At 37.5% G+C, this 22,208-nt stretch overlaps 2 protein-coding genes and 1 pseudogene across 2 annotated transcripts; all 3 read left to right on the top strand.

Moving 5' to 3' along the window:
* The first annotated feature begins 889 nt into the window (after positions 1–889).
* On the top strand, positions 890–4,478 carry LOC137736565 (putative aldo-keto reductase 2). The gene is made up of 5 exons (XM_068475814.2): positions 890–1,308; positions 1,686–1,886; positions 2,833–3,005; positions 3,084–3,186; positions 3,916–4,478. The coding sequence occupies exons 1-5, from the start codon at positions 1,093–1,095 to the stop codon at positions 4,240–4,242; spliced, it is 1,020 nt and encodes a 339-aa protein (XP_068331915.2). The 5' UTR covers positions 890–1,092; the 3' UTR covers positions 4,243–4,478.
* Positions 4,479–5,921: 1,443 nt separating this feature from the next.
* LOC137736564 (putative aldo-keto reductase 2) lies at positions 5,922–8,612 on the top strand. The gene is made up of 5 exons (XM_068475813.2): positions 5,922–6,184; positions 6,933–7,133; positions 7,417–7,589; positions 7,673–7,775; positions 7,983–8,612. The coding sequence occupies exons 1-5, from the start codon at positions 5,960–5,962 to the stop codon at positions 8,316–8,318; spliced, it is 1,038 nt and encodes a 345-aa protein (XP_068331914.2). The 5' UTR covers positions 5,922–5,959; the 3' UTR covers positions 8,319–8,612.
* A 3,749-nt stretch (positions 8,613–12,361) lies between these two features.
* Positions 12,362–13,032, top strand: LOC148691582 (phosphoglucan, water dikinase, chloroplastic pseudogene; annotated as a pseudogene).
* Positions 13,033–22,208: the final 9,176 nt, after the last annotated feature.

Here is a 22,208-nt window from a genome sequence, read left to right as displayed (position 1 = left end):
CACACTGTATATGGGACTTATCGAGACAAAATCAACCACTAGAAAAATTCTCGGTCTCTCAAGCTAGGCTAGCACTAAATGAAACAAACGCTTTGTCTTTGCGCCCTTGTTGCTCGATCGCTTATATCAAGCAAAACAAAAACCCAGAAACACGAAAAGAGGAGCAGAAACCAATGGTTTGTTTCTGAGATTTGTTTCAGAAGTTTGTTTTTGTGATTTTTAAATCCCCTAATTTCATCTTGGACCTCCTTGTTGAGGATTGCATGTAATCTTTGTTGGGGGTCTGATTGTTTTGTACTGCTAGGTATTTTTTGAGGGGATGTTAATGGGAAGTATACAGAAATGTTAATTTTAAATTTGAAGCATATAGAATTTCACCATAAATTAATCCATTTTAGCCTTTCGGCTACTCAGATATTTTAATTGTTAAATTTTTCGTTTAAGATAAAAAATAAACTGTAATAATAAAGAAGTCCGAAGTATTAAACAATGTGGAAATGATTTAGTTTGGCTTGCATCCTTGCCGTCGGAATTGAATTCTCTTAGAGGTAAACCCTCAACGTCTTTCTGATTTAATAAAACAGATCATTGAATTTTGATCCAACGGTTACAATTATTACAACTTTAGAGACATCTTCATGTTTGTAACCGTTAAATCAAAATCTAACAATCCGTGTTAGTTGATCAAAAGATTCCAAAGGTTTGCCTCGGAAAGTATCCAATTCCCTTGCCGTCTTCACGGTTGTTGGATAAAAACACGACGCTAAAATTCCGACAAAAACACAAAAAAGTAGTATGTGTCAACATCAGTGTGACGCTGTGGTTTTTGTACTGTGTCCGTTTGGGCTTGGTATAAAATTGCTTCTTTGACCAAAAAAAAAAAAACATTAGTGTGACGCAGGCCCTTACGTTTACTCATTCCCTCTACCCTCCACTGACTTGCACAATTCCACTCCAACCACCACCATTTGTATTATTCCTGCTCGCTCATTTTACCAAACAGTCTCTCTTCTTCGTATATCAATCTCCTGCTCCCTCAGTTGGCAATCTAATCATTCAGTCCAAAACAAGAACAACCGCAGTTAACCAGCAATGGCAGGAGTAGTGAGGAGGATCAAGTTGGGATCGCAAGGCCTCGAGGTCTCTGCTCAGGGACTTGGCTGCATGGGCATGTCCGCCTTCTACGGCCCTCCCAAGCCCGATGAAGACATGATCGCTCTCATCCACCATGCCGTCGCCACCGGCGTCACCTTCCTCGACACCTCCGACATCTACGGCCCCTACACCAACGAAATTCTCCTTGGCAAGGTTAACTTTTGTTTTACTTCTTTCCTCACAACCACAATCACTCACTCTGATAGTTTTTGTTAGTAACTTTTTGGATTTGGAATTATTTGGATTGTTGAACTGAATGGATTGATGATGAAATCAATTGGCTTGTCTTCTTCACTATTGTTCTTCTTGAGAGAGAGAGGGAATAAAATATATAACTTTGCTTTGTGGTTGTGTTTGGGTTTTTTGGGGGAATGAACTAATGGTCGAGTGAATTGGGTTCGAATCAATTTACTCTTGTTCTTGTAGTGAATTTATAGGTAATTGCTTTATGGGTTTTGTTTGGTTTGATGTTGAATTGAGTGGAATGATGATGGAGTGAATTGGGTTTTGTTTGGTTTGATGAGGACCAGGCTCTCAAGGGAGGCGTACGGGACAAGGTTGAATTGGCCACAAAATTCGGTATCAGCTTTGCGGATAACAAGAGGGAGATTCGAGGTGACCCTGCATATGTGCGAGCTGCTATCGAGGGTAGCTTGAAACGCCTTGGCGTTGGTTCTGTTGATCTCTATTATCTGCATCGGGTTGACACCCGTGTCCCCATTGAAGTCACAGTATGTTTTCTTCACCTTCTAATTTGTTATCTCATTTTATTTACAATTATAGATCAATGTGGTTACTAAATTGTATAATATTTATATTGTCTGCAATGAATTGAGTGTTGAGAATGAATCCCACATTGGTGGGAAGAGAGACCTGAGGATAGATCTTGCATGAGCTTTAAAGTAATTGAGCTATTCCTCATATGGCCGATTGGTTTTATGGTGGAACCTCAAATTTCTTTATTGCATCACAGCAAGTTGTCTCACATGTGAAGCCGAATGGCCATACGTTCTCCATATCACCCGATTTGTGTTGCTCACGTGCTAGGCTTGAAAATTCGTCACACGTGAGGGGGCGTGTTGTCACTGATGAGTGTAATATTTTCTCTTTACATTTCTCCTCATAGTTGCAAAATGCTAAGTGATGACAAAGGAGTTACAAAAGTTTAAACTCGTCTTAATATTAGTCAACCTTTAGATGTTGGTTTGTGTAAATCTTCTTAATAATTATAACTACAAGAAGTTAAAAAGGTCTTAATTATATTGGAGGGGGCAGCCAGGTGGGCTGGTATATGATTGTTATTAACTTTTATCATATGTGTGCGTGTGTGTCATCTTCATCATATGTCTGAACTCTGTTCTACATAAAATATGAATTCTTTATTTGATACATGATGGCTATTAGATATGGTGATTATTGTGCTTGCATCCTTTTGTTGGGACTGGGATAACTACCAGATGCATATCTTTTGAAACTTTAAATCTTGAATTAAGCAAAGTGCGTTCATAGTTAACCACCATTCATTTAACATGATTGGCCACTATCCTCCTCTATTTAAGTGCATTTGTTGTATCCAAATTAGTCTAATTACGTAATGCATGGTATAATTATCTGTTGGCTGTAGCTATGTCACGTTTCTTACTAGACTGGTGCATCATGATTCACCTATTTTGCAAGGTTGGGGAAATGAAGAAACTAGTTGAAGAGGGTAAGATAAAATACATCGGTCTATCCGAGGCCTCAGCTTCCACAATAAGAAGAGCGCATGCTGTTCATCCAATAACAGCCGTGCAGTTGGAGTGGTCATTGTGGTCAAGAGATGTGGAGGAAGATATAATTCCTACTTGCCGGTGAGGCTTAATAGGACTAACTAAAGTTTGTTTTAGGAGGTAGCAGCCAATATTAATCTCATTTTCCTATCTTCTCAGGGAGCTTGGCATTGGTATTGTTGCATACAGTCCTCTAGGAAGAGGATTCTTTTCATCAGGTGCTAAGTTGGTCGAGAATCTAGCCAATGATGATTTCCGAAAGGTTTGTTGATATGTTTCATAAAATATTCTGAAGTACAAAAGTCCATGTACATTAAAGAACATTGTAGCATCCTCATGCTATTATTGTGAATATATCCCTAAGTCTTCAAGTTAGGAAATGACTTCTCGAAATTTAGTAATCGCTCCTAGCAGCCTATCCTCTAGTGGAACTTATGCAGTAAAGGTTTAATTTTCTAACTTATGCATCCAAATGGACCTGATTTATTCCGATGTCAGAGGCTTAAACATCCTTAATATAATCATGTTGTAAGATAACAAATTCTTAGAGTAGCACATAAGGCCAAATGAGATTATGTTTTCTTTAAAAAAAATATAATGGTTGTTTTTGCCATTCACCTCCTACACCATTATAATTTGAAGAGTCAAAGTTTGAAGCCAGGTTGCCCATCAGCCTTTCCTTATTTCTATGAAAGTTACTGCAATTTTGTTTTAATCTCAGGTAGATTAACCATTTGGCAAGTGACAGTTTGCCATCAGGCCAACCTGCCTTAATTTATTTCTTTACGACAATCCTCAGCTATTTTTTAATTAATGCCATGAAAAGAAGGGATTGGTGCCGAACATTCCAATCGAGGAATCTGTATTGTGTTGCTACAAAGTTATGCTGAATATGCTTATCAAGGCCTACGAACTGTGCTGGCTCTTTATCATGCCATTTGATAAAGTCATTAATCTTGTTGCTTGTATATATGTGGCTTGTTGTTTGCAGTATCTACCCAGGTTCCAAGCGGAGAACCTAGAGCATAATAAAACAATATTCGAGCAGGTTAGTGATCTTGCAGCAAGGAAGGGGTGCACCCCATCTCAGCTAGCACTGGCCTGGGTTCATCACCAAGGGAATGATGTGTGTCCTATACCCGGAACCACCAAGATTGAGAATTTTAACCAGAATATTGGAGCTCTATCTGTGAAACTGACACCAGAAGAAATGGCCGAGCTTGAATCTTATGCTTCAGCAGATGCGGTTAAAGGAGGCAGATATATGGATGACTTTAGTACTTGGAAGAACTCCGAAACTCCTCCACTGTCTTCATGAGAGCCACATGAGTATGTTCAGTGCCACTGTCTTCATGTCATAGTGTTGTCTCTGCATTTTATGCTCTTCTGAATATCCTTGCGGTTCCGAGAATAAGTAGTGTATGCTACATTGTATGTTATGGCTGAGTCTGAGACAATAGACATTTTGTACGCAAATTTCCTCGTGGTGTTTTTGTATCAAAACTTTGAACTCTTTTTAACTTAATTTTGGACATGGTTGCGTCTTAGCTTCAATTGTCTTGACTTCCAGTTTTTAGTAGATTACAACCAAAATATGAGATTGCCTAGCAAGAAACCAAAATAAGGTTTTGTTTTCTAATTTTCGATGTAGGTTGAAAATACATTTTCCAATGGTATCAATATAAGTTCAAGAAGCTAAAAGGGTTCACTAATGTCTTGTTAATTTCTGTAACCGAGGATGATAATTTTTTTTTCTTTACAACGATATATTTACACTAAAGTAAGAAAGTGGGACTAAGCCAGACAGCGAGTCAACCAAAACAAAATTGGTATCGAACTTCAAATTTGAACCTAAGACGTTCCACTTATAAGTGGATATAAATACTACTAGATCACATTACTAAGTGAATTTGGTTTATTGTAACATATAAAAGATAATGATATTTACGAGTAGTACCAAAGGCTCCAAGCCTCCAAACTATTATAAAATCAATAATGCTATTTTGACGTCCAAAACTAACATAATTATTGACATTCTCTAATATAAATGGGCTATACTATTATAAGTGGGATCTACCTGCATTAGAAAGTATCAGTGTGTCAATTTTGGTATTTCCAAATAACATTACTTAATACCAACTGATATAATAGTATATGGTTGATTTTTTGTGCGTATTTCTAAAGCTTATTATTCGGGTTTGACTTCAATAGTTAAGCTTACCAAGTAATTTGACTTTCTAAACAATGTTCACTGTTTGAGTTTTGTACTCGATCTTCATCATTCATTTCCTAAACTACTCATTACTTAAAGATTATTGAAAAAAAAAATTATATTTATTTTGTCATATCGTGTGTCACATCAATTAGAAGAACAGTCGGTTACACTCATGGATATTTGAGATCATACTTGGGTGGCACGTCGAAAATTGTTAATGGCTATTTGCTTACATTAGTAGTTGCAAGAAGGTAAAATTGAGCCTTTGAATAACAAGCACATGGACAAATTCTTCGCATATTATATTTTAACTGCTAGATCAGATAAATTTACCTTTTTTTCTTAAAATTAAAAAAATTATATGCATTTGCAAGTGTTCTTTTACTACAGTGGTGGAAAGATGTTGTACCCTTGCATGACGATGTAGATTCGAACCCGTCGGTGACCAATCTAATATTTAACTGACTAACGCTATTGCTTGACAATAAAAAATAAAAAATCATACGCACCGTTAGATCTGTAAGTGGAATGTATCATGCATGCCATCCATACTCAATAGTACGGGTATCGTTAACCGCCGCTGCATACATTTCGCTGAAATCTTGTATCTTGACAGAGAAGTTTCGAGTTTCCTTTTGGTAGTCGATATACGTATGCTCTTACGCCATCACTTCACCACCAAGCCGTATGCTCTTACGCCATCACTTCACCACCAAGCCATATGCTCTTACGCCATCACGTCACCACCACGCAACTCTGTTGTTTATATATATGATACAAGCTTAGCTTACTTATCAGTTCACTTAATCTGCTTACACAAATGGCAGGAGGAGCAGGAATAGTGAAGAGGATGAAGTTGGGTTCACAAGGCCTCGAGGTGTCGGCTCAAGGCCTTGGCTGCATGGGCATGTCTGCCTTCTACGGCGCTCCAAAGCCCGACCAAGACATGATCACTCTCATCCACCATGCCATTAACAGCGGCGTCACCTTCCTTGATACCTCTGACATCTACGGTCCCTTCACCAACGAAATCCTTCTTGGCAAGGTAGGTTACCCACATTGTTGATTATGATTTGCGTTTACTTTAAACTGTAATCCATCTTAACTCGTATTGTATTAATAGATTTTCCGGTTTGTTTGGATTAAATGTTGAATTGGTGATGAACTCAAGTAGGTTCGATCGGTCTACATCCTGTTTTGATGTTACCAAATCAAGCACTAGCACTGAGAGAGGCAATACTGTATATAACTGCTTTCTGGGTTTTGTTTTGATTAATGTTGAATGGAATGAACTGATGACGAAGTGAATTGGGAGGGCTAAACGTGCCTTCTGGTAGCCAAAAGAGTCTCTGAATGCGTAGCCAAAAGATTATGTGACTGTGTTTTGGCGAAACAATTTAAAAAGTGCCTATGGCTCATTTAAGTAAGTGTTTTCAGGAGGAGCATGTCAGATGCTTCAGGAAGCAATTCCAAGTGCTTTTCTAGGAAACACTTGATTTTTTAATAAGAATTTTGACTTCTTTATAGTAAAAGACCTTTTGAAAAAAAAAAAAAAAATTGCTTGTGAGCAGAAGTGCTTCTTATAGAAGCAGCCCCAAATGAAATTGTTGCTTTGTTGTATTGGGTTCGCTGATGATAACATGAATTGGGTTTATGTTCACTACATTGTTGCATTAATTTAACTGAATTTACTGAACCATGAACATGGTATTTGGGTTTTGTTTTGGATTAATGTCGAATTAAGTAAACTGGTTATGAAATGAACTGGCTTTTGTGGGATTGATGAGGAGCAGGCTCTCAAGGGAGGGGTACGAGACAAGGTTGAATTGGCCACCAAGTTTGGTGTCAGATTTGCGGAGAACAAGATGGAGGTGCAAGGTGACCCTGCTTATGTGAGAGCTGCTCTCGAGAGTAGCTTGAAGCGCCTTGGTGTTGATTCTATTGATCTCTATTATCAGCATCGCATTGACACCTCCGTCCCCATTGAAGTCACGGTTTGTCTTCTTCCCTCTTGAACTTTGATCTCCTTTTAATTACAAACATAGAACAATATGCATCTGCGTCTGCGATTCTACGGGCCTAGTAAAAGTAAAGGTTATTTCACTGACTCACAGCATCCTGTATCACCTTGTCAAAGTCGCATATTTTATCCTCAATTTCGTTTCATTTCTTAGTGTCCATATGTATTTTTCTCGTTTGTAATGGCATGCATCCTGATTCACTTATTTTGCCGAATGCTTGCCGTCCCTTAAATTCCTTTGTTATGTCTTATACAAGGTCGGGGAACTGAAGAAATTAGTTGAAGAGGGTAAGGTAAAGTACATTGGTCTATCCGAGGCCTCAGCTTCAACGATTAGAAGAGCCCATGCTGTTCATCCTATAACAGCTGTGCAGTTGGAGTGGTCCTTGTGGTCAAGAGATGTCGAGCAAGAAATAATTCCTACTTGTCGGTATGGTTCACTAAAACAACGTAACTTGTTTACCAAGTCCAAAGTAATTGTTAATTCTGATCTTAGTTTCCTAAACTTACCAGGGAGCTCGGCATTGGTATTGTTGCGTATAGTCCTTTAGGAAGAGGATTCTTCTCATCAGGTGCTAAGTTTGTCGAAAACCTTGCCCATGATGATTCCCGAAAGGTTTGTCAATGTCACAAAATTTTTCTTTCTAAAGTTAAAAGTGCTTCTCGGTCATAGAAGCATTTTTTGAAAGAATGAACATGCCAAATGCTTCTTCGGGAAGCAAGCACTTGAATTTTTAATGAAAATGATTAACCGTCTATGTAATGAAAGCTTTTAACAGCAGAAGCACTTAAGAGCTGAAGTGCTTTCATTCATTGGCTGCAGAATCTACCGAGGTTCCAACCCGAAAATGTAGAGCACAACAAAACACTATTCGAGCGAGTTAGTGATCTTGCAACAAGGAAAGGGTGCACACCATCTCAGCTGGCATTGGCCTGGGTTCATCACCAAGGGAATGATGTGTGTCCCATCCCCGGAACCACGAAGATTGCGAATTTTTACCAGAATATCGCAGCTCTGTCTGTTAAACTGACACCGGAAGAGTTGGCTGAGCTTGAATCTTATGCTTCAGCAGATGCCGTTAAAGGTGATAGATATCCGAACTACTATAGCACTTGGACGAACTCCGAAACTCCGCCACTGTCTTCGTCAAACTTCTAAAAAGCATTAGGAACTAGTCGAGCGGATGCCGCTGCATTCTAGGCAGGGGCCTAGTCGAATTTTTTTTTTGTCTTAATTAAATATATCATATAACAATAATAACATTACTCACATGGTTCTACTTCACATATATATATATATATATATATATATATAAATAAAAGATTTATTATGTGGTTGTTCACATTCCGGATCAATATGTAATATCTCAATAGTTGAACACCTTTCTACGTAAATTCTACGCCTACAAATAGGCAATCTAATAAGAAGGAAACATATCTTGATTCTCCTCCACTTTCTCCCGCGTCTCACTATTCTCTATTTTTTTCTAATTTTATTTCTAATATATTATCAGAACGCGTTTATTATATTTATTTTAAGCTAGAGTCATACCGTGATTTAGAGTTTCTTATATTCAACCGTTGGACTTCACCATGCTCAAAGTCGTTAGATTTTTTTTTTTTTTTTTTTTTTTTTACAAATATTAATCGAGCGTTGAATTTATTTTGGTATGAATTTATTTGGAATGGTAGCGATTGTTTATTATCCCACCTTGTTATGTGTGTGCGTGTTGGTAAAACTTGGAAGATATTGCTGTTTGTCTTTCTCCACCAAGCCTTGCAACACACGATCAGCATGAATCTATAGCATATATATCTTATGTCTTTGCTTTTTATTATTCTATGAATTATGTCAATGCAAAGGCCCTTAATATTTTCTTTAACCGGTTATGCATCAATACATGACATAAATATTTTTTTTAATAAATAATATTATCTACATTAAGGACGAGGGATGAGTTTAGCCTCACAATAAGCTAGCAATAATATAGTTCAAATTTGTCTTTGGTGAGAATCGAATCTAAAACCTTTCACTTACAAGTAAAAATGAATACCATTAAACCACAATACTAGGTGGCATGACATAAACATTTTTTTTTTTAAAAAGACAACTAGTGGCAAGCCACGATTATTCACCCCTTCCAGGGGCTGTGTAGATTTACAGAGGCATTTTAGCCTCCCCTGACCACAAGTCTAGCTTGTACACTAGCAGCGGGTTTCGAATCCGAGACCTCCAATTTTTAGTTTTAAGGAAGCCTTGTAATATTCGCTTTAGTTTTAAGCAAATATACAAATACTGTCCAATTAAGATATTTTATTACAAAAACAAAAATAATTTGAGTACATCGATATTTTTACACTAAGAGGAGGGGGAATTCAACTAAGCCACATAATGAGAAGCCTACCTCTCACTTCTACTTGAAAAGGAATACCACCAGACGGTAATATTGAGTGGCAATAAGAAAGATATTTTGAATTATGTTATTCGTGGTTTTCCAAGAAGGAACACAAACCCTAAAATTTTGGAAAGCTTTGCGTAAAGAACCCGGACAATAGGATATCTCTTATTTTGGGGATTTGGATTTGATCCCTGCCACGTGTCCCAAATAAATTAAGAATTGTGCTAGCCATATACCTATTTTCACTTTTCAATTTTTTTTAATTTTTTGGTCGTCGAATAAAATGAATTGAAGAAGATTAATGATTAAAAATTAACAAAAGTGTGTAAATACAAGAACGAGTGTGTGAATGACGATTTTTTGAAAATAAAATAGAAAAGTAAGGGCTTATTATATTAGCATCCCAAATATTGTTGAATACACCTCACATACTTAATACACCCCACATTTACTTTTTCCCTTAAAAGTTATCTTTATACACCCCATGTACTTTCCCTTAATACCCTCACACTCCACACTCTCAACATACACCCCACATTTTTTTTACCTACACTCCACTTCACATTTTTTTAAAATTTTTTACTCAATGAAACCGGATTGAAGAAGAATGTGGGGTTGATAGAATGCATCCATGAATCATTGGATTGAAGAATTTCATTGTATGTACAAAACAACCAATCATATATGCATCTGCAAGAGCTTTTGGTATCATAGCCAAAGAGGCGAGTAGCTTGACTTGGACGCTCCTCTACTTCCCTTCCTGTTTGGGTGTAATTTGAGGCGTCATAACGAGAATCCGCAAGTTTTGAGTCCCCTCTGTGAAAATTGTCATAACAAAGCAGATTTGTTGATTTCATACAAAGATGAAGCTGTAGTGGTACAATGAATGAAAATTAAGAGGATATTGATCAATATCCCTGGGCTTTTAAAGTTGTGATCAACGTGTTTGTAGTTTCATTGATTTAGGTTTTGTACTACAATAGAGGATGAGATTGGTTTTGAGAGGTAAAGAAAAATAATTGTAGGATATACATGTTAAAGTTGTGATTTGGGGTGTATTTATATTTTTTATTTAACTTTATGAGGTTAAAATTGTCATTGCATATTAGATATATAAGTGATTTAATATTGAATTTTAATGTAAGATTATTCAACATTACGTGGGGTATTAATAAAAAAAGCCAAAAGTAAGTACCTCTTACTTCTCCTCCAATCTTCCTCCTCAACGTCTCACTCACATGCACTGACTCATCATCTCTGATTCCAAACCCAAGCCTCACTCACTCTCTCCCTCTCTCTTGTAAAATTTGCTATGGCATTTTGTCGAATGGATTGCGTCCATAAGCTGCACACCTCCGCTTCCTCGCCACAACTCCACCGTCGCAAGCAATTCTGATGCCTTTACCCTCTGCAACAATGCTTGGGAAGCCTTGCCATCCTACCCCTCTTCGCCTATAAGAGGAATGATCATCCCCTCTACCACAAATCCAACACTTGTCAGATCCCTTGCAGTGTTGGCGTTTCCTCTGCTCAATCCATGTAAACCTTTCTTTGTTTAATTTTCAGAATTCCCTCTGTCCTTCCCACATAGTTCCTAATTTTCTTGCATTTTCTCAGTTGCCAAACATAAATTTGTGTATCCTTCTAATTGTACAAGTACAATGTGGTGTTTTTTCATTAATCACATAATTATTTCCTATTTGGAGCCAAAACGGCTTTTGCTTTGCTGAATGTCTTGCGAAATGGATTGCTGCTTCTGTGTTTTTTATGGCAATTAAGAGTAGGAGTTCAGGGACGGGACTTCCCATAGTAAGTTTAATGCACGAACATCAAGTTGTCTGTGAATGGCATTGACCAGTACAAATTGAACTCTAGGGATTGATATTAAGTTGTGTAATTAGTGGAAATAGTTTACCTTATGTTCTTTATGTGCTTCATACTTGATAGATTATAGCTGATTCATTTACAACAATATTACCCCAATGAGACTACTACCAAGCATGCATTGAAGTCTACTTCTTTGACTTCGAGGATTGCAATAGGAAAATTTATAATAGTCGTTTTTGTTGTTTCGATTGGCCCTTGATTGAAAATTTATAACAGATATATGAAATCAAAATAGTTCAATACCACTTTGTGGATGGCCCTTGATAAAAAACTGGATAACGAGTAGCTGATTATGTTGTGAAATAGAAGTGGATGTCTTCAAATTCTACCACTCATACGGAAACAAGTGACTACGTCCATTGAAGGAATCGTGATATTATTCTGAGAAGCAAGAAAGATTATTTTCAACTTTTCTTCTAGTTTTAATAATTGATTGGTGATGAATGATGAATGTTTCCGTCAATGTGGTTAGGATAAAATGAAACCACTTGAAGTTTTATCATTTTCCATATTCATATGAAAACTTAATTATCTTTGGTATGCATTATAATGTATTGCAGAAAATTAGTGGATACAAAGCACTTATATGTAATGGACGAGGGGATGATTGTGGATTGCCTAATAGCAATATCAGCTATTTTCCTACATATGTTTTTGTTCCTTTACATTTACCCAAGGCTTGTGGTTTTTGATTGGCAGTTTATAATGACAAAGGGTTACTAGCTTCATTCAATGTCCCTTTGGGGGCAGTGATACCATAGGAATTGGCATTGGAACAAAGCAAAGTATCGAATTATTCAGGTCCTTACTAGATAAGGTAGACACAGAGAAGCTGGAAGGTTGGGAGCTTGAACAACTTTGCAGTCAGCTCCAGGAACTAATCTCTTCCCTACAGCCCCCGAAAGACATCAGTGATAACATAGGGAAAATATTTCCAGGAAATTCACGCTTAATTGTTCGTTCAAGTGCTAACATTGAGGACTTGGCCAGAATGTCAGCTACTGTATTATACGACTCAACTCCCAATGTTAGTGTTTCAAATCCAACAGTTTTTTCAAATGCTATTAGCAGAGTATGGGCCTCACTTTACAATTGGAGGGTAGTTTTGAGCCGTCGAGCTGCTGGTGTGCCTTAGAAGGAAGCTACAATGGCAATTCTGGTGCAAGAAATGCTTTCACCAGACTTATCATTTGTGCTTCACACAGTCAGTCCAATAGACCAAGATCATAATTTTGTTGAGGCTGAAATTGCTTCTGGCCTTGGTGAAACTTTGGTTTCAGGCACTAGGGGCACACCCTGGTGTTTATCGTCTCAGAAATTTGATGGGAATATACGAACTCTGGCATTTGCGAATTTCAGTGAGGAGCTAGTCGGTGCAGCCTTTGCTGATGGGGAGGTTATCCATTTGAGTGTAGATTGCAGCAAGAAACCATTAACTGTTGATCCAATTTTCCATCAACAGCTTGGTCAGCACCTCAATATAGTGGGACTTTTTCTTGAGCGGAAGTTTGGCTCTCCACAGATATAGAAGGATGTCTTAGTGGTAAAGATATCTATATAATCTAGACACGGCCGCAGCCCCATTGAATCTCTGTTTGTAACTCTGTAAGTATTCAAAAAAATGCCCCATATCTGGGTACTCATTGTAGACAGCAGATGTAAAACTCAGTGGAACGACTCTTGCTGAACATTCTTGTATATGCGGAGTAAACAAGCTGAACTGTACGTACGTACGTGACTTCTGCATTCTTAATGGTATGATAATTAGACAACTTTCCGTTTGTTGCAGAAAATTGAAAGGAAATGATCTGAATAATTGTAGTTCTGATATATTTTGGTGTTCAATTACTTTGTAAATGGATCAGGCATGTCTAATTTGTATTTATCTTCTATTATTCTTCGTTATAATAGAGATGCTAGCAGGCTATGTCAAATGGATTTCATAACTTGCATACTGTCACACTGTTGGTGCAAAAACTTGCAAGGGGTTCAACACGTATTTGTCCCGATTGTTGCTTTTGGTTTTAGTGCCATGTGATGGCTTGAGTGAAATAGAGAATAGGAATGTTGGAGGCTACCAACAAACAGTGTTTGTTTTAGTGAGTGTGAGGTTGCACGTAAAATTGACTTCTTAACCAAATGATTGTGCACCAAGTGGGACATTAGTTCAGTTAAGTTCTTTTCGATGCCTCGAATGTGCGAAGACTTAAAATTCAGTGTGGATTTGTGTGTTGCATAAAGAGTAAATTAAAGAAAGAAATGTAAACTTAAAGTAGAAACAAATTGTAATCATTTCATGATGGAGTTGAGATTACAAATGTTAACAAAAGAAAAATCTAGGCCGATAGGGCGACCTACATGACTTGAAAAGTAAATAAACTGGAAATGTAAAGAAAGTTGTGAAACTCTAGCAAGATTCAGGTTATGAAGGACAAGATAATGTTTAAGGAGCCCACCAAGATCACTTGTATCGAACTGAACTTGGTACAAAACATACGCCTTAGATGAATTAGGGTGGTTGGAATTGCATAACAATCAGATCATACCACGGGGTGATAGATCTATAATAGCTCAGTGCTTGCCTTGAAGAAAGAATTTTTAAATTGTAGCTAAAGAGCTTTTAAGGGGTTTGCTGAAGAGCAATTGGGTTTATGCTAAAAGCCTTCCTAATTGCACCCAGCTTTCCCTCTCCGAGGATCTGGATATTTTGGAATATTTCCTGCAGGTCTAAGTCTCCAATTTTGAAGCTTTGGGGTTTGACTTCCTTGTTGTAGTAGGACATGACCTATTGATGTAAGCTACTACGTGAACTTGGCGATGTCTCTCCATTTTTTTTTCCAGGAAATTTAACTCTTTCTAGATGATGTCTGCATTCTCCATCTCAGTCCCTCTGTCGGTGTGGAGAGTTGTCATGGTCCTCTGAATAGGGATGATGACTTCAGAACCGAAAGCCAGGGAGAAAGGCGACTCACCAATAACTTTCACACCGCGGTCCTATACACCACAAGACTCCAAGTGCTCATTTGGCCAAGCTATTACCTTGTGGGTACCTCAGAGTGAAGGTGAGGTGCCTGATCCCAAATATTCCTTGTTGCCCCTACCCTGCTTAAAAGGTCCAATAAGATCGAGTCCCCATTGTTAGAACCAAATTCGTGCACATTCGTAGACGGAGGCGAAATCTAGTTGGACTATCCCATGATCTCCGATGAGGGAATAATGAGGGTTGATTGGGGGTTGTGGTTGAATCCGGGAAGGATTGCCTATATATCTTCGGGAAGGAGAATCAAACCACAAGTGTAGTTCTAAGAAGAATGGAGTGAACCATTCTTGACGACTAGCCTATGGCAGATCATTAAGGAGATAAGTTCTCCATGGACATGTCTACGAGTAGATAGGGGTGGAATTTATTGCCAAAATATCGTATCAACCGTACCATACCGATTTTGTGCCAAATTTTGTGTAACAAATGGTATTATACCGAACCGAACTTTTTTGGTAAGATTTTGGTATTGGATACCATCACCAAAATATAATAATATATAATTTATAAACATATTTGATCCCCACCCGAGGAGAAAAACTTGTGTGGGGCTTAACTTGCTACTGTATAATGCTGAGTGGCATTACCACTGATAGCAACATATTTATGCGACTTTGTTATCCTATTTCCTTGCATTTACTCAGTTAGTTTTTATTTATTAGAGTGTTTTAAGCCATTTTCGTGTGTTTGTAGGTCCAATTTCGTTTTCTACTAACAAGTTGTTGATGATTCAGGCACCCAATCAAGAATTTAAACCATTACCGGATCATTGCAAGTATCACCTTACATTCAAAGATCAACTCCATGTTGCTGGTCCTAGTGGGGCTTGAATGGAGGTATCGTCCGGTTGGAAGACGTTAAAGCAAGCGCTTCTTGGGAGGCAACCCATGCATTCAAATAAAGAAGACCTAGGAATCTCCGACTCCACAACCAGATTTGCGTTCCTTAACCCTACTCTTTATTGCTTTTACTTTGCATTGAGGACAATGTTTGGTTTAAGTGTGTTGAGGGGGGGGGGGGCGGGGTGGTGGGGGGTAAACAAATGTTTTTCATGACCTATTTTCGAATTTTATCACCTATCACTTATAAAAGTTGTCACTCACTGTTTTGAAGTGTTTTTATTGTGTTTTGAAGTGTTTTAATGTGTCCTATAACAGAAAATCCGAAAATTTTGAAAAAAAATTCGAAAAAGCTTAAGAAAATACAAAAAACAAAAAAGAAAAAAAAAGAGTCGTTTGTGTTTGTTTGTTTGTGTCTTAGGGTACCTTCCAACACAATGATGAGGATTTGGTTTTTAATTACATGACTGTTAAAGAAAGTTACAAACATGGGCGGAAGTTTGATATGCTCTTTGGTTTATGCTTAGTTGTAGTTGTCATTTACGAATTCACATGTAATCACAAAAAGAAAAAACATCAGTTTTTGTAACATGCTTGAAGGAAGGAACTCAAACTAACGCTACAACCTGAGAGACTATAGCCTAAACTTTGTTTGGAGAGTTATTAATTTGTGATTTTTGTTTTCTAAAGTCTTTGCATGATCTCATTATTTCTTTGTTTGGTTGCTACTTAGAATGTGTTTTCATTATTTTAGTTCCAAATACTAAAACTCATGCCCATTTCATTCAAAGCATAAAATTGATTGCATAACAAATAACAAGATGAAGTTGTTTAGTTAAACCAGAGCCAAAAAGCCGTACCCTTTGCATATGTATTGTAGGTTTAACCCCGTTGAGCCTTAGTTAGCCTATTTTCTTTGTTAGCCACTTTATCCTTACCTAGCCTAGTATAGGACTATCCATACCCTTGTTCTTAAAGAATAGTGGAGCATGACTTGTTGGGAATTCCTTTTGATCTACAATTTGCAGAAAAATAAGTGTGGGGGAAGGTTTTTCATTGGAAATCTATGAGGATGTACGTTTTGTGTGCCAAAGAGAAAGGGCACGAGAGAGAAAGAAAAAAACGTGAAAAAGAGAAGAGAAAAAAAAAAAAAGACGAAGAAAAAAAAGTTGAGAAAAGAAGGGAAAAGAGTTGAGAAATAAGTGACAATGAACTCAAAAGTATTGGTTGTTGAAGAAAGGGTCCAAAAGTTTGAATTTGGCCCTAAGTGTTGTGTGAATCTCCCATGGGTGTTTCAAGTTGATTTCTGCATTCAAAAGTGAATTCTAAGTGTTTGTTTCATTACTTTGCTTACTATTGCTTTAAGAACTTTTGTTTATCCTTACCTTTCTTTGTTAGCCAATACTTTAGCCCCGTTACAATCCTTAGACTTCTATCTTGATTGTTATGTGTTTCAATATGTGGAGTTTAAAATTGGTACGAGCATATGGTATCCCTGGTTCTCGCTTCTAAGCAGTGGCATTCCGTTCATGAGATCATATACATGTTGTATTAATAATTCCAGAAAGTGCCTTCTTTGTTATAACATATGTGAGTGCTAGTCTACATGTTTACATCAATCTTCTCACATATACTTAGTGTAGGGAGTGTAGTCAAAAAATCTGTGTGAAAATAGAGAGTATATCCGGTGAGGAATTGAGGGATTCTCTAAGGCATGTTACTACATTCAAAATGTTGTTTTAATTGATTAAATGCGAGCTAGTGAGTGGTGACTGCGGTTAAGTGTATGCTCAAGAGTAAGGATAGCTAAAATCCGTGGGAGTAGTGATTTTTAACATGTCATGTTTCATTGGAAATCCCTGAGGCAATTGTTGGAAGGTTTAGGTTGTGTTTTGTTTTCTTTGTTTTGCTCGGGGACTAGCAAAAGCTAAGTGGAGCATATTTATGCGACTTTGTTAGCCCATTTCCTTGCATTTACTCAGTTGGTTTCTATTTATTGGAGTGTTTTAAGCCATTTTCATGTGTTTGTAGGTCCAAATGGTAAAGTTGGCGAGAAACGGCATTTTGGAGCAATTTGGAGCAGTTTTGAGCCTGAAATGGATAGCACATGCATGGAGCAAGGAGGATGGACGTTTTTGAAGATCAAAAGAGGCTAGGAATATACTTAACATCTGGAAGAATTAATTCAAGACTTGGAAGATAAGGAATCAGCTATAAAGAAGGAAACATTATCCAAACAACCTTATCTTATCCAAACCTTATCTTATCTTATCCTATCCTAATCTTTTTCCACCTTAATTCCATCTGCAAAGGGGACTCCTTTTCACATTAAATCACCTAAATATCAGGTTCTAGAAGTCCTATCCTCAATCCTAAAATCTCTGCTGCACCACCCTTTCTAGAAGCCTAGAAATCTGCCGTGCATCCTAGTCCCTTTCCTCCTAGGATTGTGCTATCCTTCTCCTTTACAAACTATGCCATGCAATCCTTTTCCCTTCAAAAATTGTGCCACACCTAACCTTATAAAGACCACTTAGTGCCGCATAATACTACCACACACTAGAGAGCCTTTTAGAGAAAAAATCAGAAAAATTCAACTTGTGCTATGCAAGGAAGAAGAGCTTTGGAGCCGTGCTTACCATCCAAGGCTTTTGGATTGCTGGAGTGTTTCTAAGTGTATTCTATCCTTATTTTTAGTTCAATGTTTGTTTTAATTTGGTTTTCAATTATGATGAACATGTGTAACTAATGTCGTTTTAGTTAGAGGTGAATTCAAAGCCATGAACATATATGTGATATGAATTGATTTCCTCTAACTAATTTCATTTTAGTTAGAGGTGAATTCAAAGCCATGAACATATATGTGATATGAATTTATTTCCTCCAATTATTGTTTTGTAAAACATGAATGCGATTTACTTATTTGTTTGATTAATAACTCATTCTTGTATGTTGATTAAGGATGCATACTTAGTTTGCATGCATGTATTTGATGCTAAAATATAAGGGAATTTCACCTAATAGATATGAACTTATATTTATAAGTAGTGGAAGTCACTAGTCATGATTGTGTTAAGTAAATCCATAGCAGGAGTATCATGCAGTTCATAGTTACAAATGCCTTGTCAATGCTTATGATTTTCATAGAACTTAATGATCTTTGATATGTATCTCTATCATGCAGTTCATATAGGGAACTTGATAAGAATAATTTGATTGCGTCGCTGAGTCCAATTCAATGAAATTAGGAAAATCTGAGAGTTAATTTGTGCAATTCCCAATTAATTTGGGGCATTGCATGGTTTATTGGAATAATAATTGGAAATCGATTTGTATGCATATGGTTCATGTGTGGAGAAGAATCCTCTAGCTAGCATTTCACCCTTTAATTCACCCAATTTCGTGTACCCTTTACTTTGTTTCTGCAATTTACTTGTTTTAAGTTAGAATTCATCCAAACAAATCCCCATTTAGTATTTTGAGTCTTTTTAGCTTAAATTTCGTCCAAATCACTCCTTAGTGCTTGTTTTGGGTTATTTGAGTCAGTTTTGTGCTATTTGGTTAGTTTAGCTTGTTTAAGTTTATTTTTCTGTTTTTGAGTCTAGTTTAGTGATTTAGAGTTTAATTTGTGTAGATTAGCATCCTTCCTAATCCCCGGCCTAGAACAATCCCTACTTTCACATACTACAACTATCAAAAAGAGGGTTTAATTTGTGTGTTAGTTTATATCACATCAACCACCCACTCAAAACATGCCACTTAGAAGCTTTATCTACAATATTTGTTATAATTTTATATTTAATTTTTTCATGATAGAATTTTCTACTAAATAATTACACCTCCCACTTTTTTACTCAATTCCTCCTCTCATTTTTCTTGTCAGATTTTCTTCCCAGTCATGTTTTGTTTCTTCTCATCCCCTTGCTTTTATTTGAAAAATTTGAAAAAAAAAAAATAAGAACCCACCTTCTCTAACATTTCAAATCATGGAAACTAGAAAGCAACCGATTTTGTCCTTTTTTTTTCAATTCGATAGCTGATTTTATCATATGAACTTGACTTGATTGATTGACACACGAATATCTAGTATCCAACAAAGATGACACAAATTGAATCTACCATTTTCAAACTCTCGTAATTTGTTGTACAGAAATTCAAACCCTTTAAGAAGAGATAAAGATGCTTCCATGATTCTATTGGTTCATTCAAATGCATCTGGGCAATGGTTTTATAGGGTGGTTGGTTATCCCAATCAAAACACGATTGATGGTCAAAGACAACCCTTCACCTTCAGTAACTCAGTTCTCTCCCTCTCTCTTCAAACACTTCCCATTCCATCGTCGACACTCCACATCCATATAGAGTACCATTTCTGCGCCGAGCACTCCCACTTACCTAACCTAACCAATTGATTTATAATTTATTAATTGGTTGTCGTTCTGGAGGTTTCATTTGATGGAGGAGATATTGTTGATTGATAATCCATTTTCTATTGATGTTAATATGATAATAATATTGTGTCTTATTTTGGGTATTACTGTATTAGGTAAACATGAAGTCTAGGATTAGCCAAAACAAAGTGACAATTATCATTACCATACCACACCAACTGAATTATTTGGCATACCAAGAGTTTAGTATGAGTAATGGTAACAAATTTTACCAAACCGAAATTTTGGTACGGTAATTACTACTGGAGTTTTGGTACGGTAACCGTACCGAACCCACCTCTACTTGTAGATGGCAGCATAAGGGACCTTTGTTAGGCATAGAGAGCGTATGTGTATGTAAGTCTAAGAGAGAGATAGATTTCGATGTCCCTTTGATAAATACCCATGCCAGTGTACTTATAGGGATCTTAAGAGGTCTTCTAGGGAAAGTAACCTTCATCAAATCAAGAAACTATCTAGGATAAGATATCCAATCTTCCTAGAATTATGATTATGTTACCTAATCCTTAAGATATCTTAATTTGACTTTAATTAGGGTTTCCTTATTTGGGAGACAAGTAATATCTTTAATAGGCCTAAGCCTAAGCCTAGCCTACCGAACTACCCTTTATAGGCTTTAGGCATTCCAATCATTCTTTCCACGTGTCATAGGCCTAGAAAATCATGGTCCAACACTCATTGCATGAAAAGCTGCCATCATTTTTGATTTTATGGTTGGTTGATGAGCCATATGAGTGAATCTTTAGCACTTGTCGCATGTTTGGCGCAATCTGGGGAGTCCCTAAGCATTGAAGGCTAGTAATATCAAGTTGTGAGGGCCTTTTGAATGAATGACCATATCTAGAGTGGGTGTCACAGAGTTTGGAGTGGTTATCTGTCGGATGTGAAACCATTTCTCCAGAATGACATAGAGTAAGTGTGGCCCCGAGTAGGAGCGGCAATATAGCTTGTCTTGGAAGACAACATACTAAGATGATATTTGTATGATTCTTTATGCCTAGTGGCGATCATTTGGTAGGGTGTCGTGCTGGATGTAGGCCAGGATCTGATCCATCAAGTTCTCGCGTGTGTCCACTATGACCACCTGCTCGGGTATGTCTTTGGCGATGGTGAGGCTTTTCAAGTACTCAAAAGGGATGCTCCGACGAAGTCAGTGATGCACTAAGGATTCGAGGATGGCTAGTGCGTCTGCGTGACTATTTTCGCTCCAAATGAGTTGGTGGATGTTATACTTGGTGAAATTCTTTAACAGCCCTTAGCTTTCTCCAGGTACAGTGCCATGACTGGATGATGAGCAGTGTATTTTCCTATGACCTTGTTTGCCACCAACAGGGAGTAGCAAAAGATTGTGATTTCTTTTACCCAAAAGATCGTGGGTGACTCTTAGCCCTGCCAACATGGCCTTGTACTCGACTTCATTATTACTAGCTCAAATCCTAACTTGAGTGCTTACATAGACCCATCTGGAGTGAATAGTACCAGTCTAGCCCCGACACTATTCAAATTGACGAATCTGTCAACAAATAGGCGCCAACGTGTATCAACATTTGTGGACTCCGGAGTGGCCTATACTGGAGTTAGTCCATCCGAAGTGAATTCAACCACAAAGTTTACTAACACTTGCTCCTTGATGGCTACCTTGGATTTATAAATTAGGCCATGCTTCCCTAGCTCGATAGCCCATTTCTTGACCCTGGTGGAGTCGTCAAGATAGTGGAGGATCAATCCGAGTAGGAACTCAATCATCACCATAACTTAAAATGAATTGAAATAAGGCATGAGCTTCCTTGCCGCCATGACCAATGCCAGGGTTAACTTTTCCCATCTTAGAGTATCTCGTCTCTAGTCCAAGAAGAGCCTTCGAGACGTAATATATAAGATTCTAGCTCGTCAAGTCTTCTTGGACTAGAGCAGCGCTAACTGCAAATCCGGAGATAGTTTAATACAACTACAGATAATGGGATGAGGACAAGTACTCCATTAGTTTGAGGAATGTTTATTCACACTCCTCGTTCCACAACAATCCTCGATTCTTTTTAATGGCATTAAAGAAAAACTTGCACTTATATGTGGATATGAAGATGAAGTGATTGAGCATTGTGACACTCCCTATGAAGCTTTGAATTTCTTTCACGGTCTGCAGGACTACATCTCAACAATGGCTCTGATCTAATCTGAAGTAGCCTCAATGCCTCTCTGGGTCACAAGGTAGCCCAAGAATTTGGCACTTTAGACTTCAAACAGATACTTCATGAGTTGAGTTTCACCTTGTATTGTCGGAGCACCTCGAACGATTCTGTCAAATTAGTGAGGTGGTCGTTTTTTCTCTTACTTTTCACAACCATGTTGTCAACATGCACGTTCATGGTCAAGCCAATTTTCTCTTTGAGAACTTGGCTCACCAACCTTTGGTATGTTGCCCCAACGTTCTTC

The sequence above is a fragment of the Pyrus communis genome, chromosome 13 (genome assembly GCF_041283825.1).
Source record: "Pyrus communis isolate YQ-2024b chromosome 13, ASM4128382v1, whole genome shotgun sequence".
Classification (NCBI taxonomy): domain Eukaryota; kingdom Viridiplantae; phylum Streptophyta; class Magnoliopsida; order Rosales; family Rosaceae; genus Pyrus; species Pyrus communis.
The sequence above is the reverse complement of the archived record's forward strand: the minus strand, read 5'-3'. Positions and strand labels throughout refer to the sequence as shown.

Excerpts from the sequence above, each read along its gene's own strand:
- LOC137736565 (XM_068475814.2), top strand. The coding sequence starts at position 1,093 with ATGGCAGGAGTAGTGAGGAGGATCAAGTTGGGATCGCAAGGCCTCGAG. Across the intron at positions 1,309-1,685 it reads ACGAAATTCTCCTTGGCAAG|GCTCTCAAGGGAGGCGTACG; the intron begins GTTAACTTTTGT and ends GATGAGGACCAG. Across the intron at positions 3,187-3,915 it reads CCAATGATGATTTCCGAAAG|TATCTACCCAGGTTCCAAGC; the intron begins GTTTGTTGATAT and ends TGTTGTTTGCAG.
- LOC137736564 (XM_068475813.2), top strand. The coding sequence starts at position 5,960 with ATGGCAGGAGGAGCAGGAATAGTGAAGAGGATGAAGTTGGGTTCACAA. Across the intron at positions 6,185-6,932 it reads ACGAAATCCTTCTTGGCAAG|GCTCTCAAGGGAGGGGTACG; the intron begins GTAGGTTACCCA and ends GATGAGGAGCAG. Across the intron at positions 7,776-7,982 it reads CCCATGATGATTCCCGAAAG|AATCTACCGAGGTTCCAACC; the intron begins GTTTGTCAATGT and ends CATTGGCTGCAG.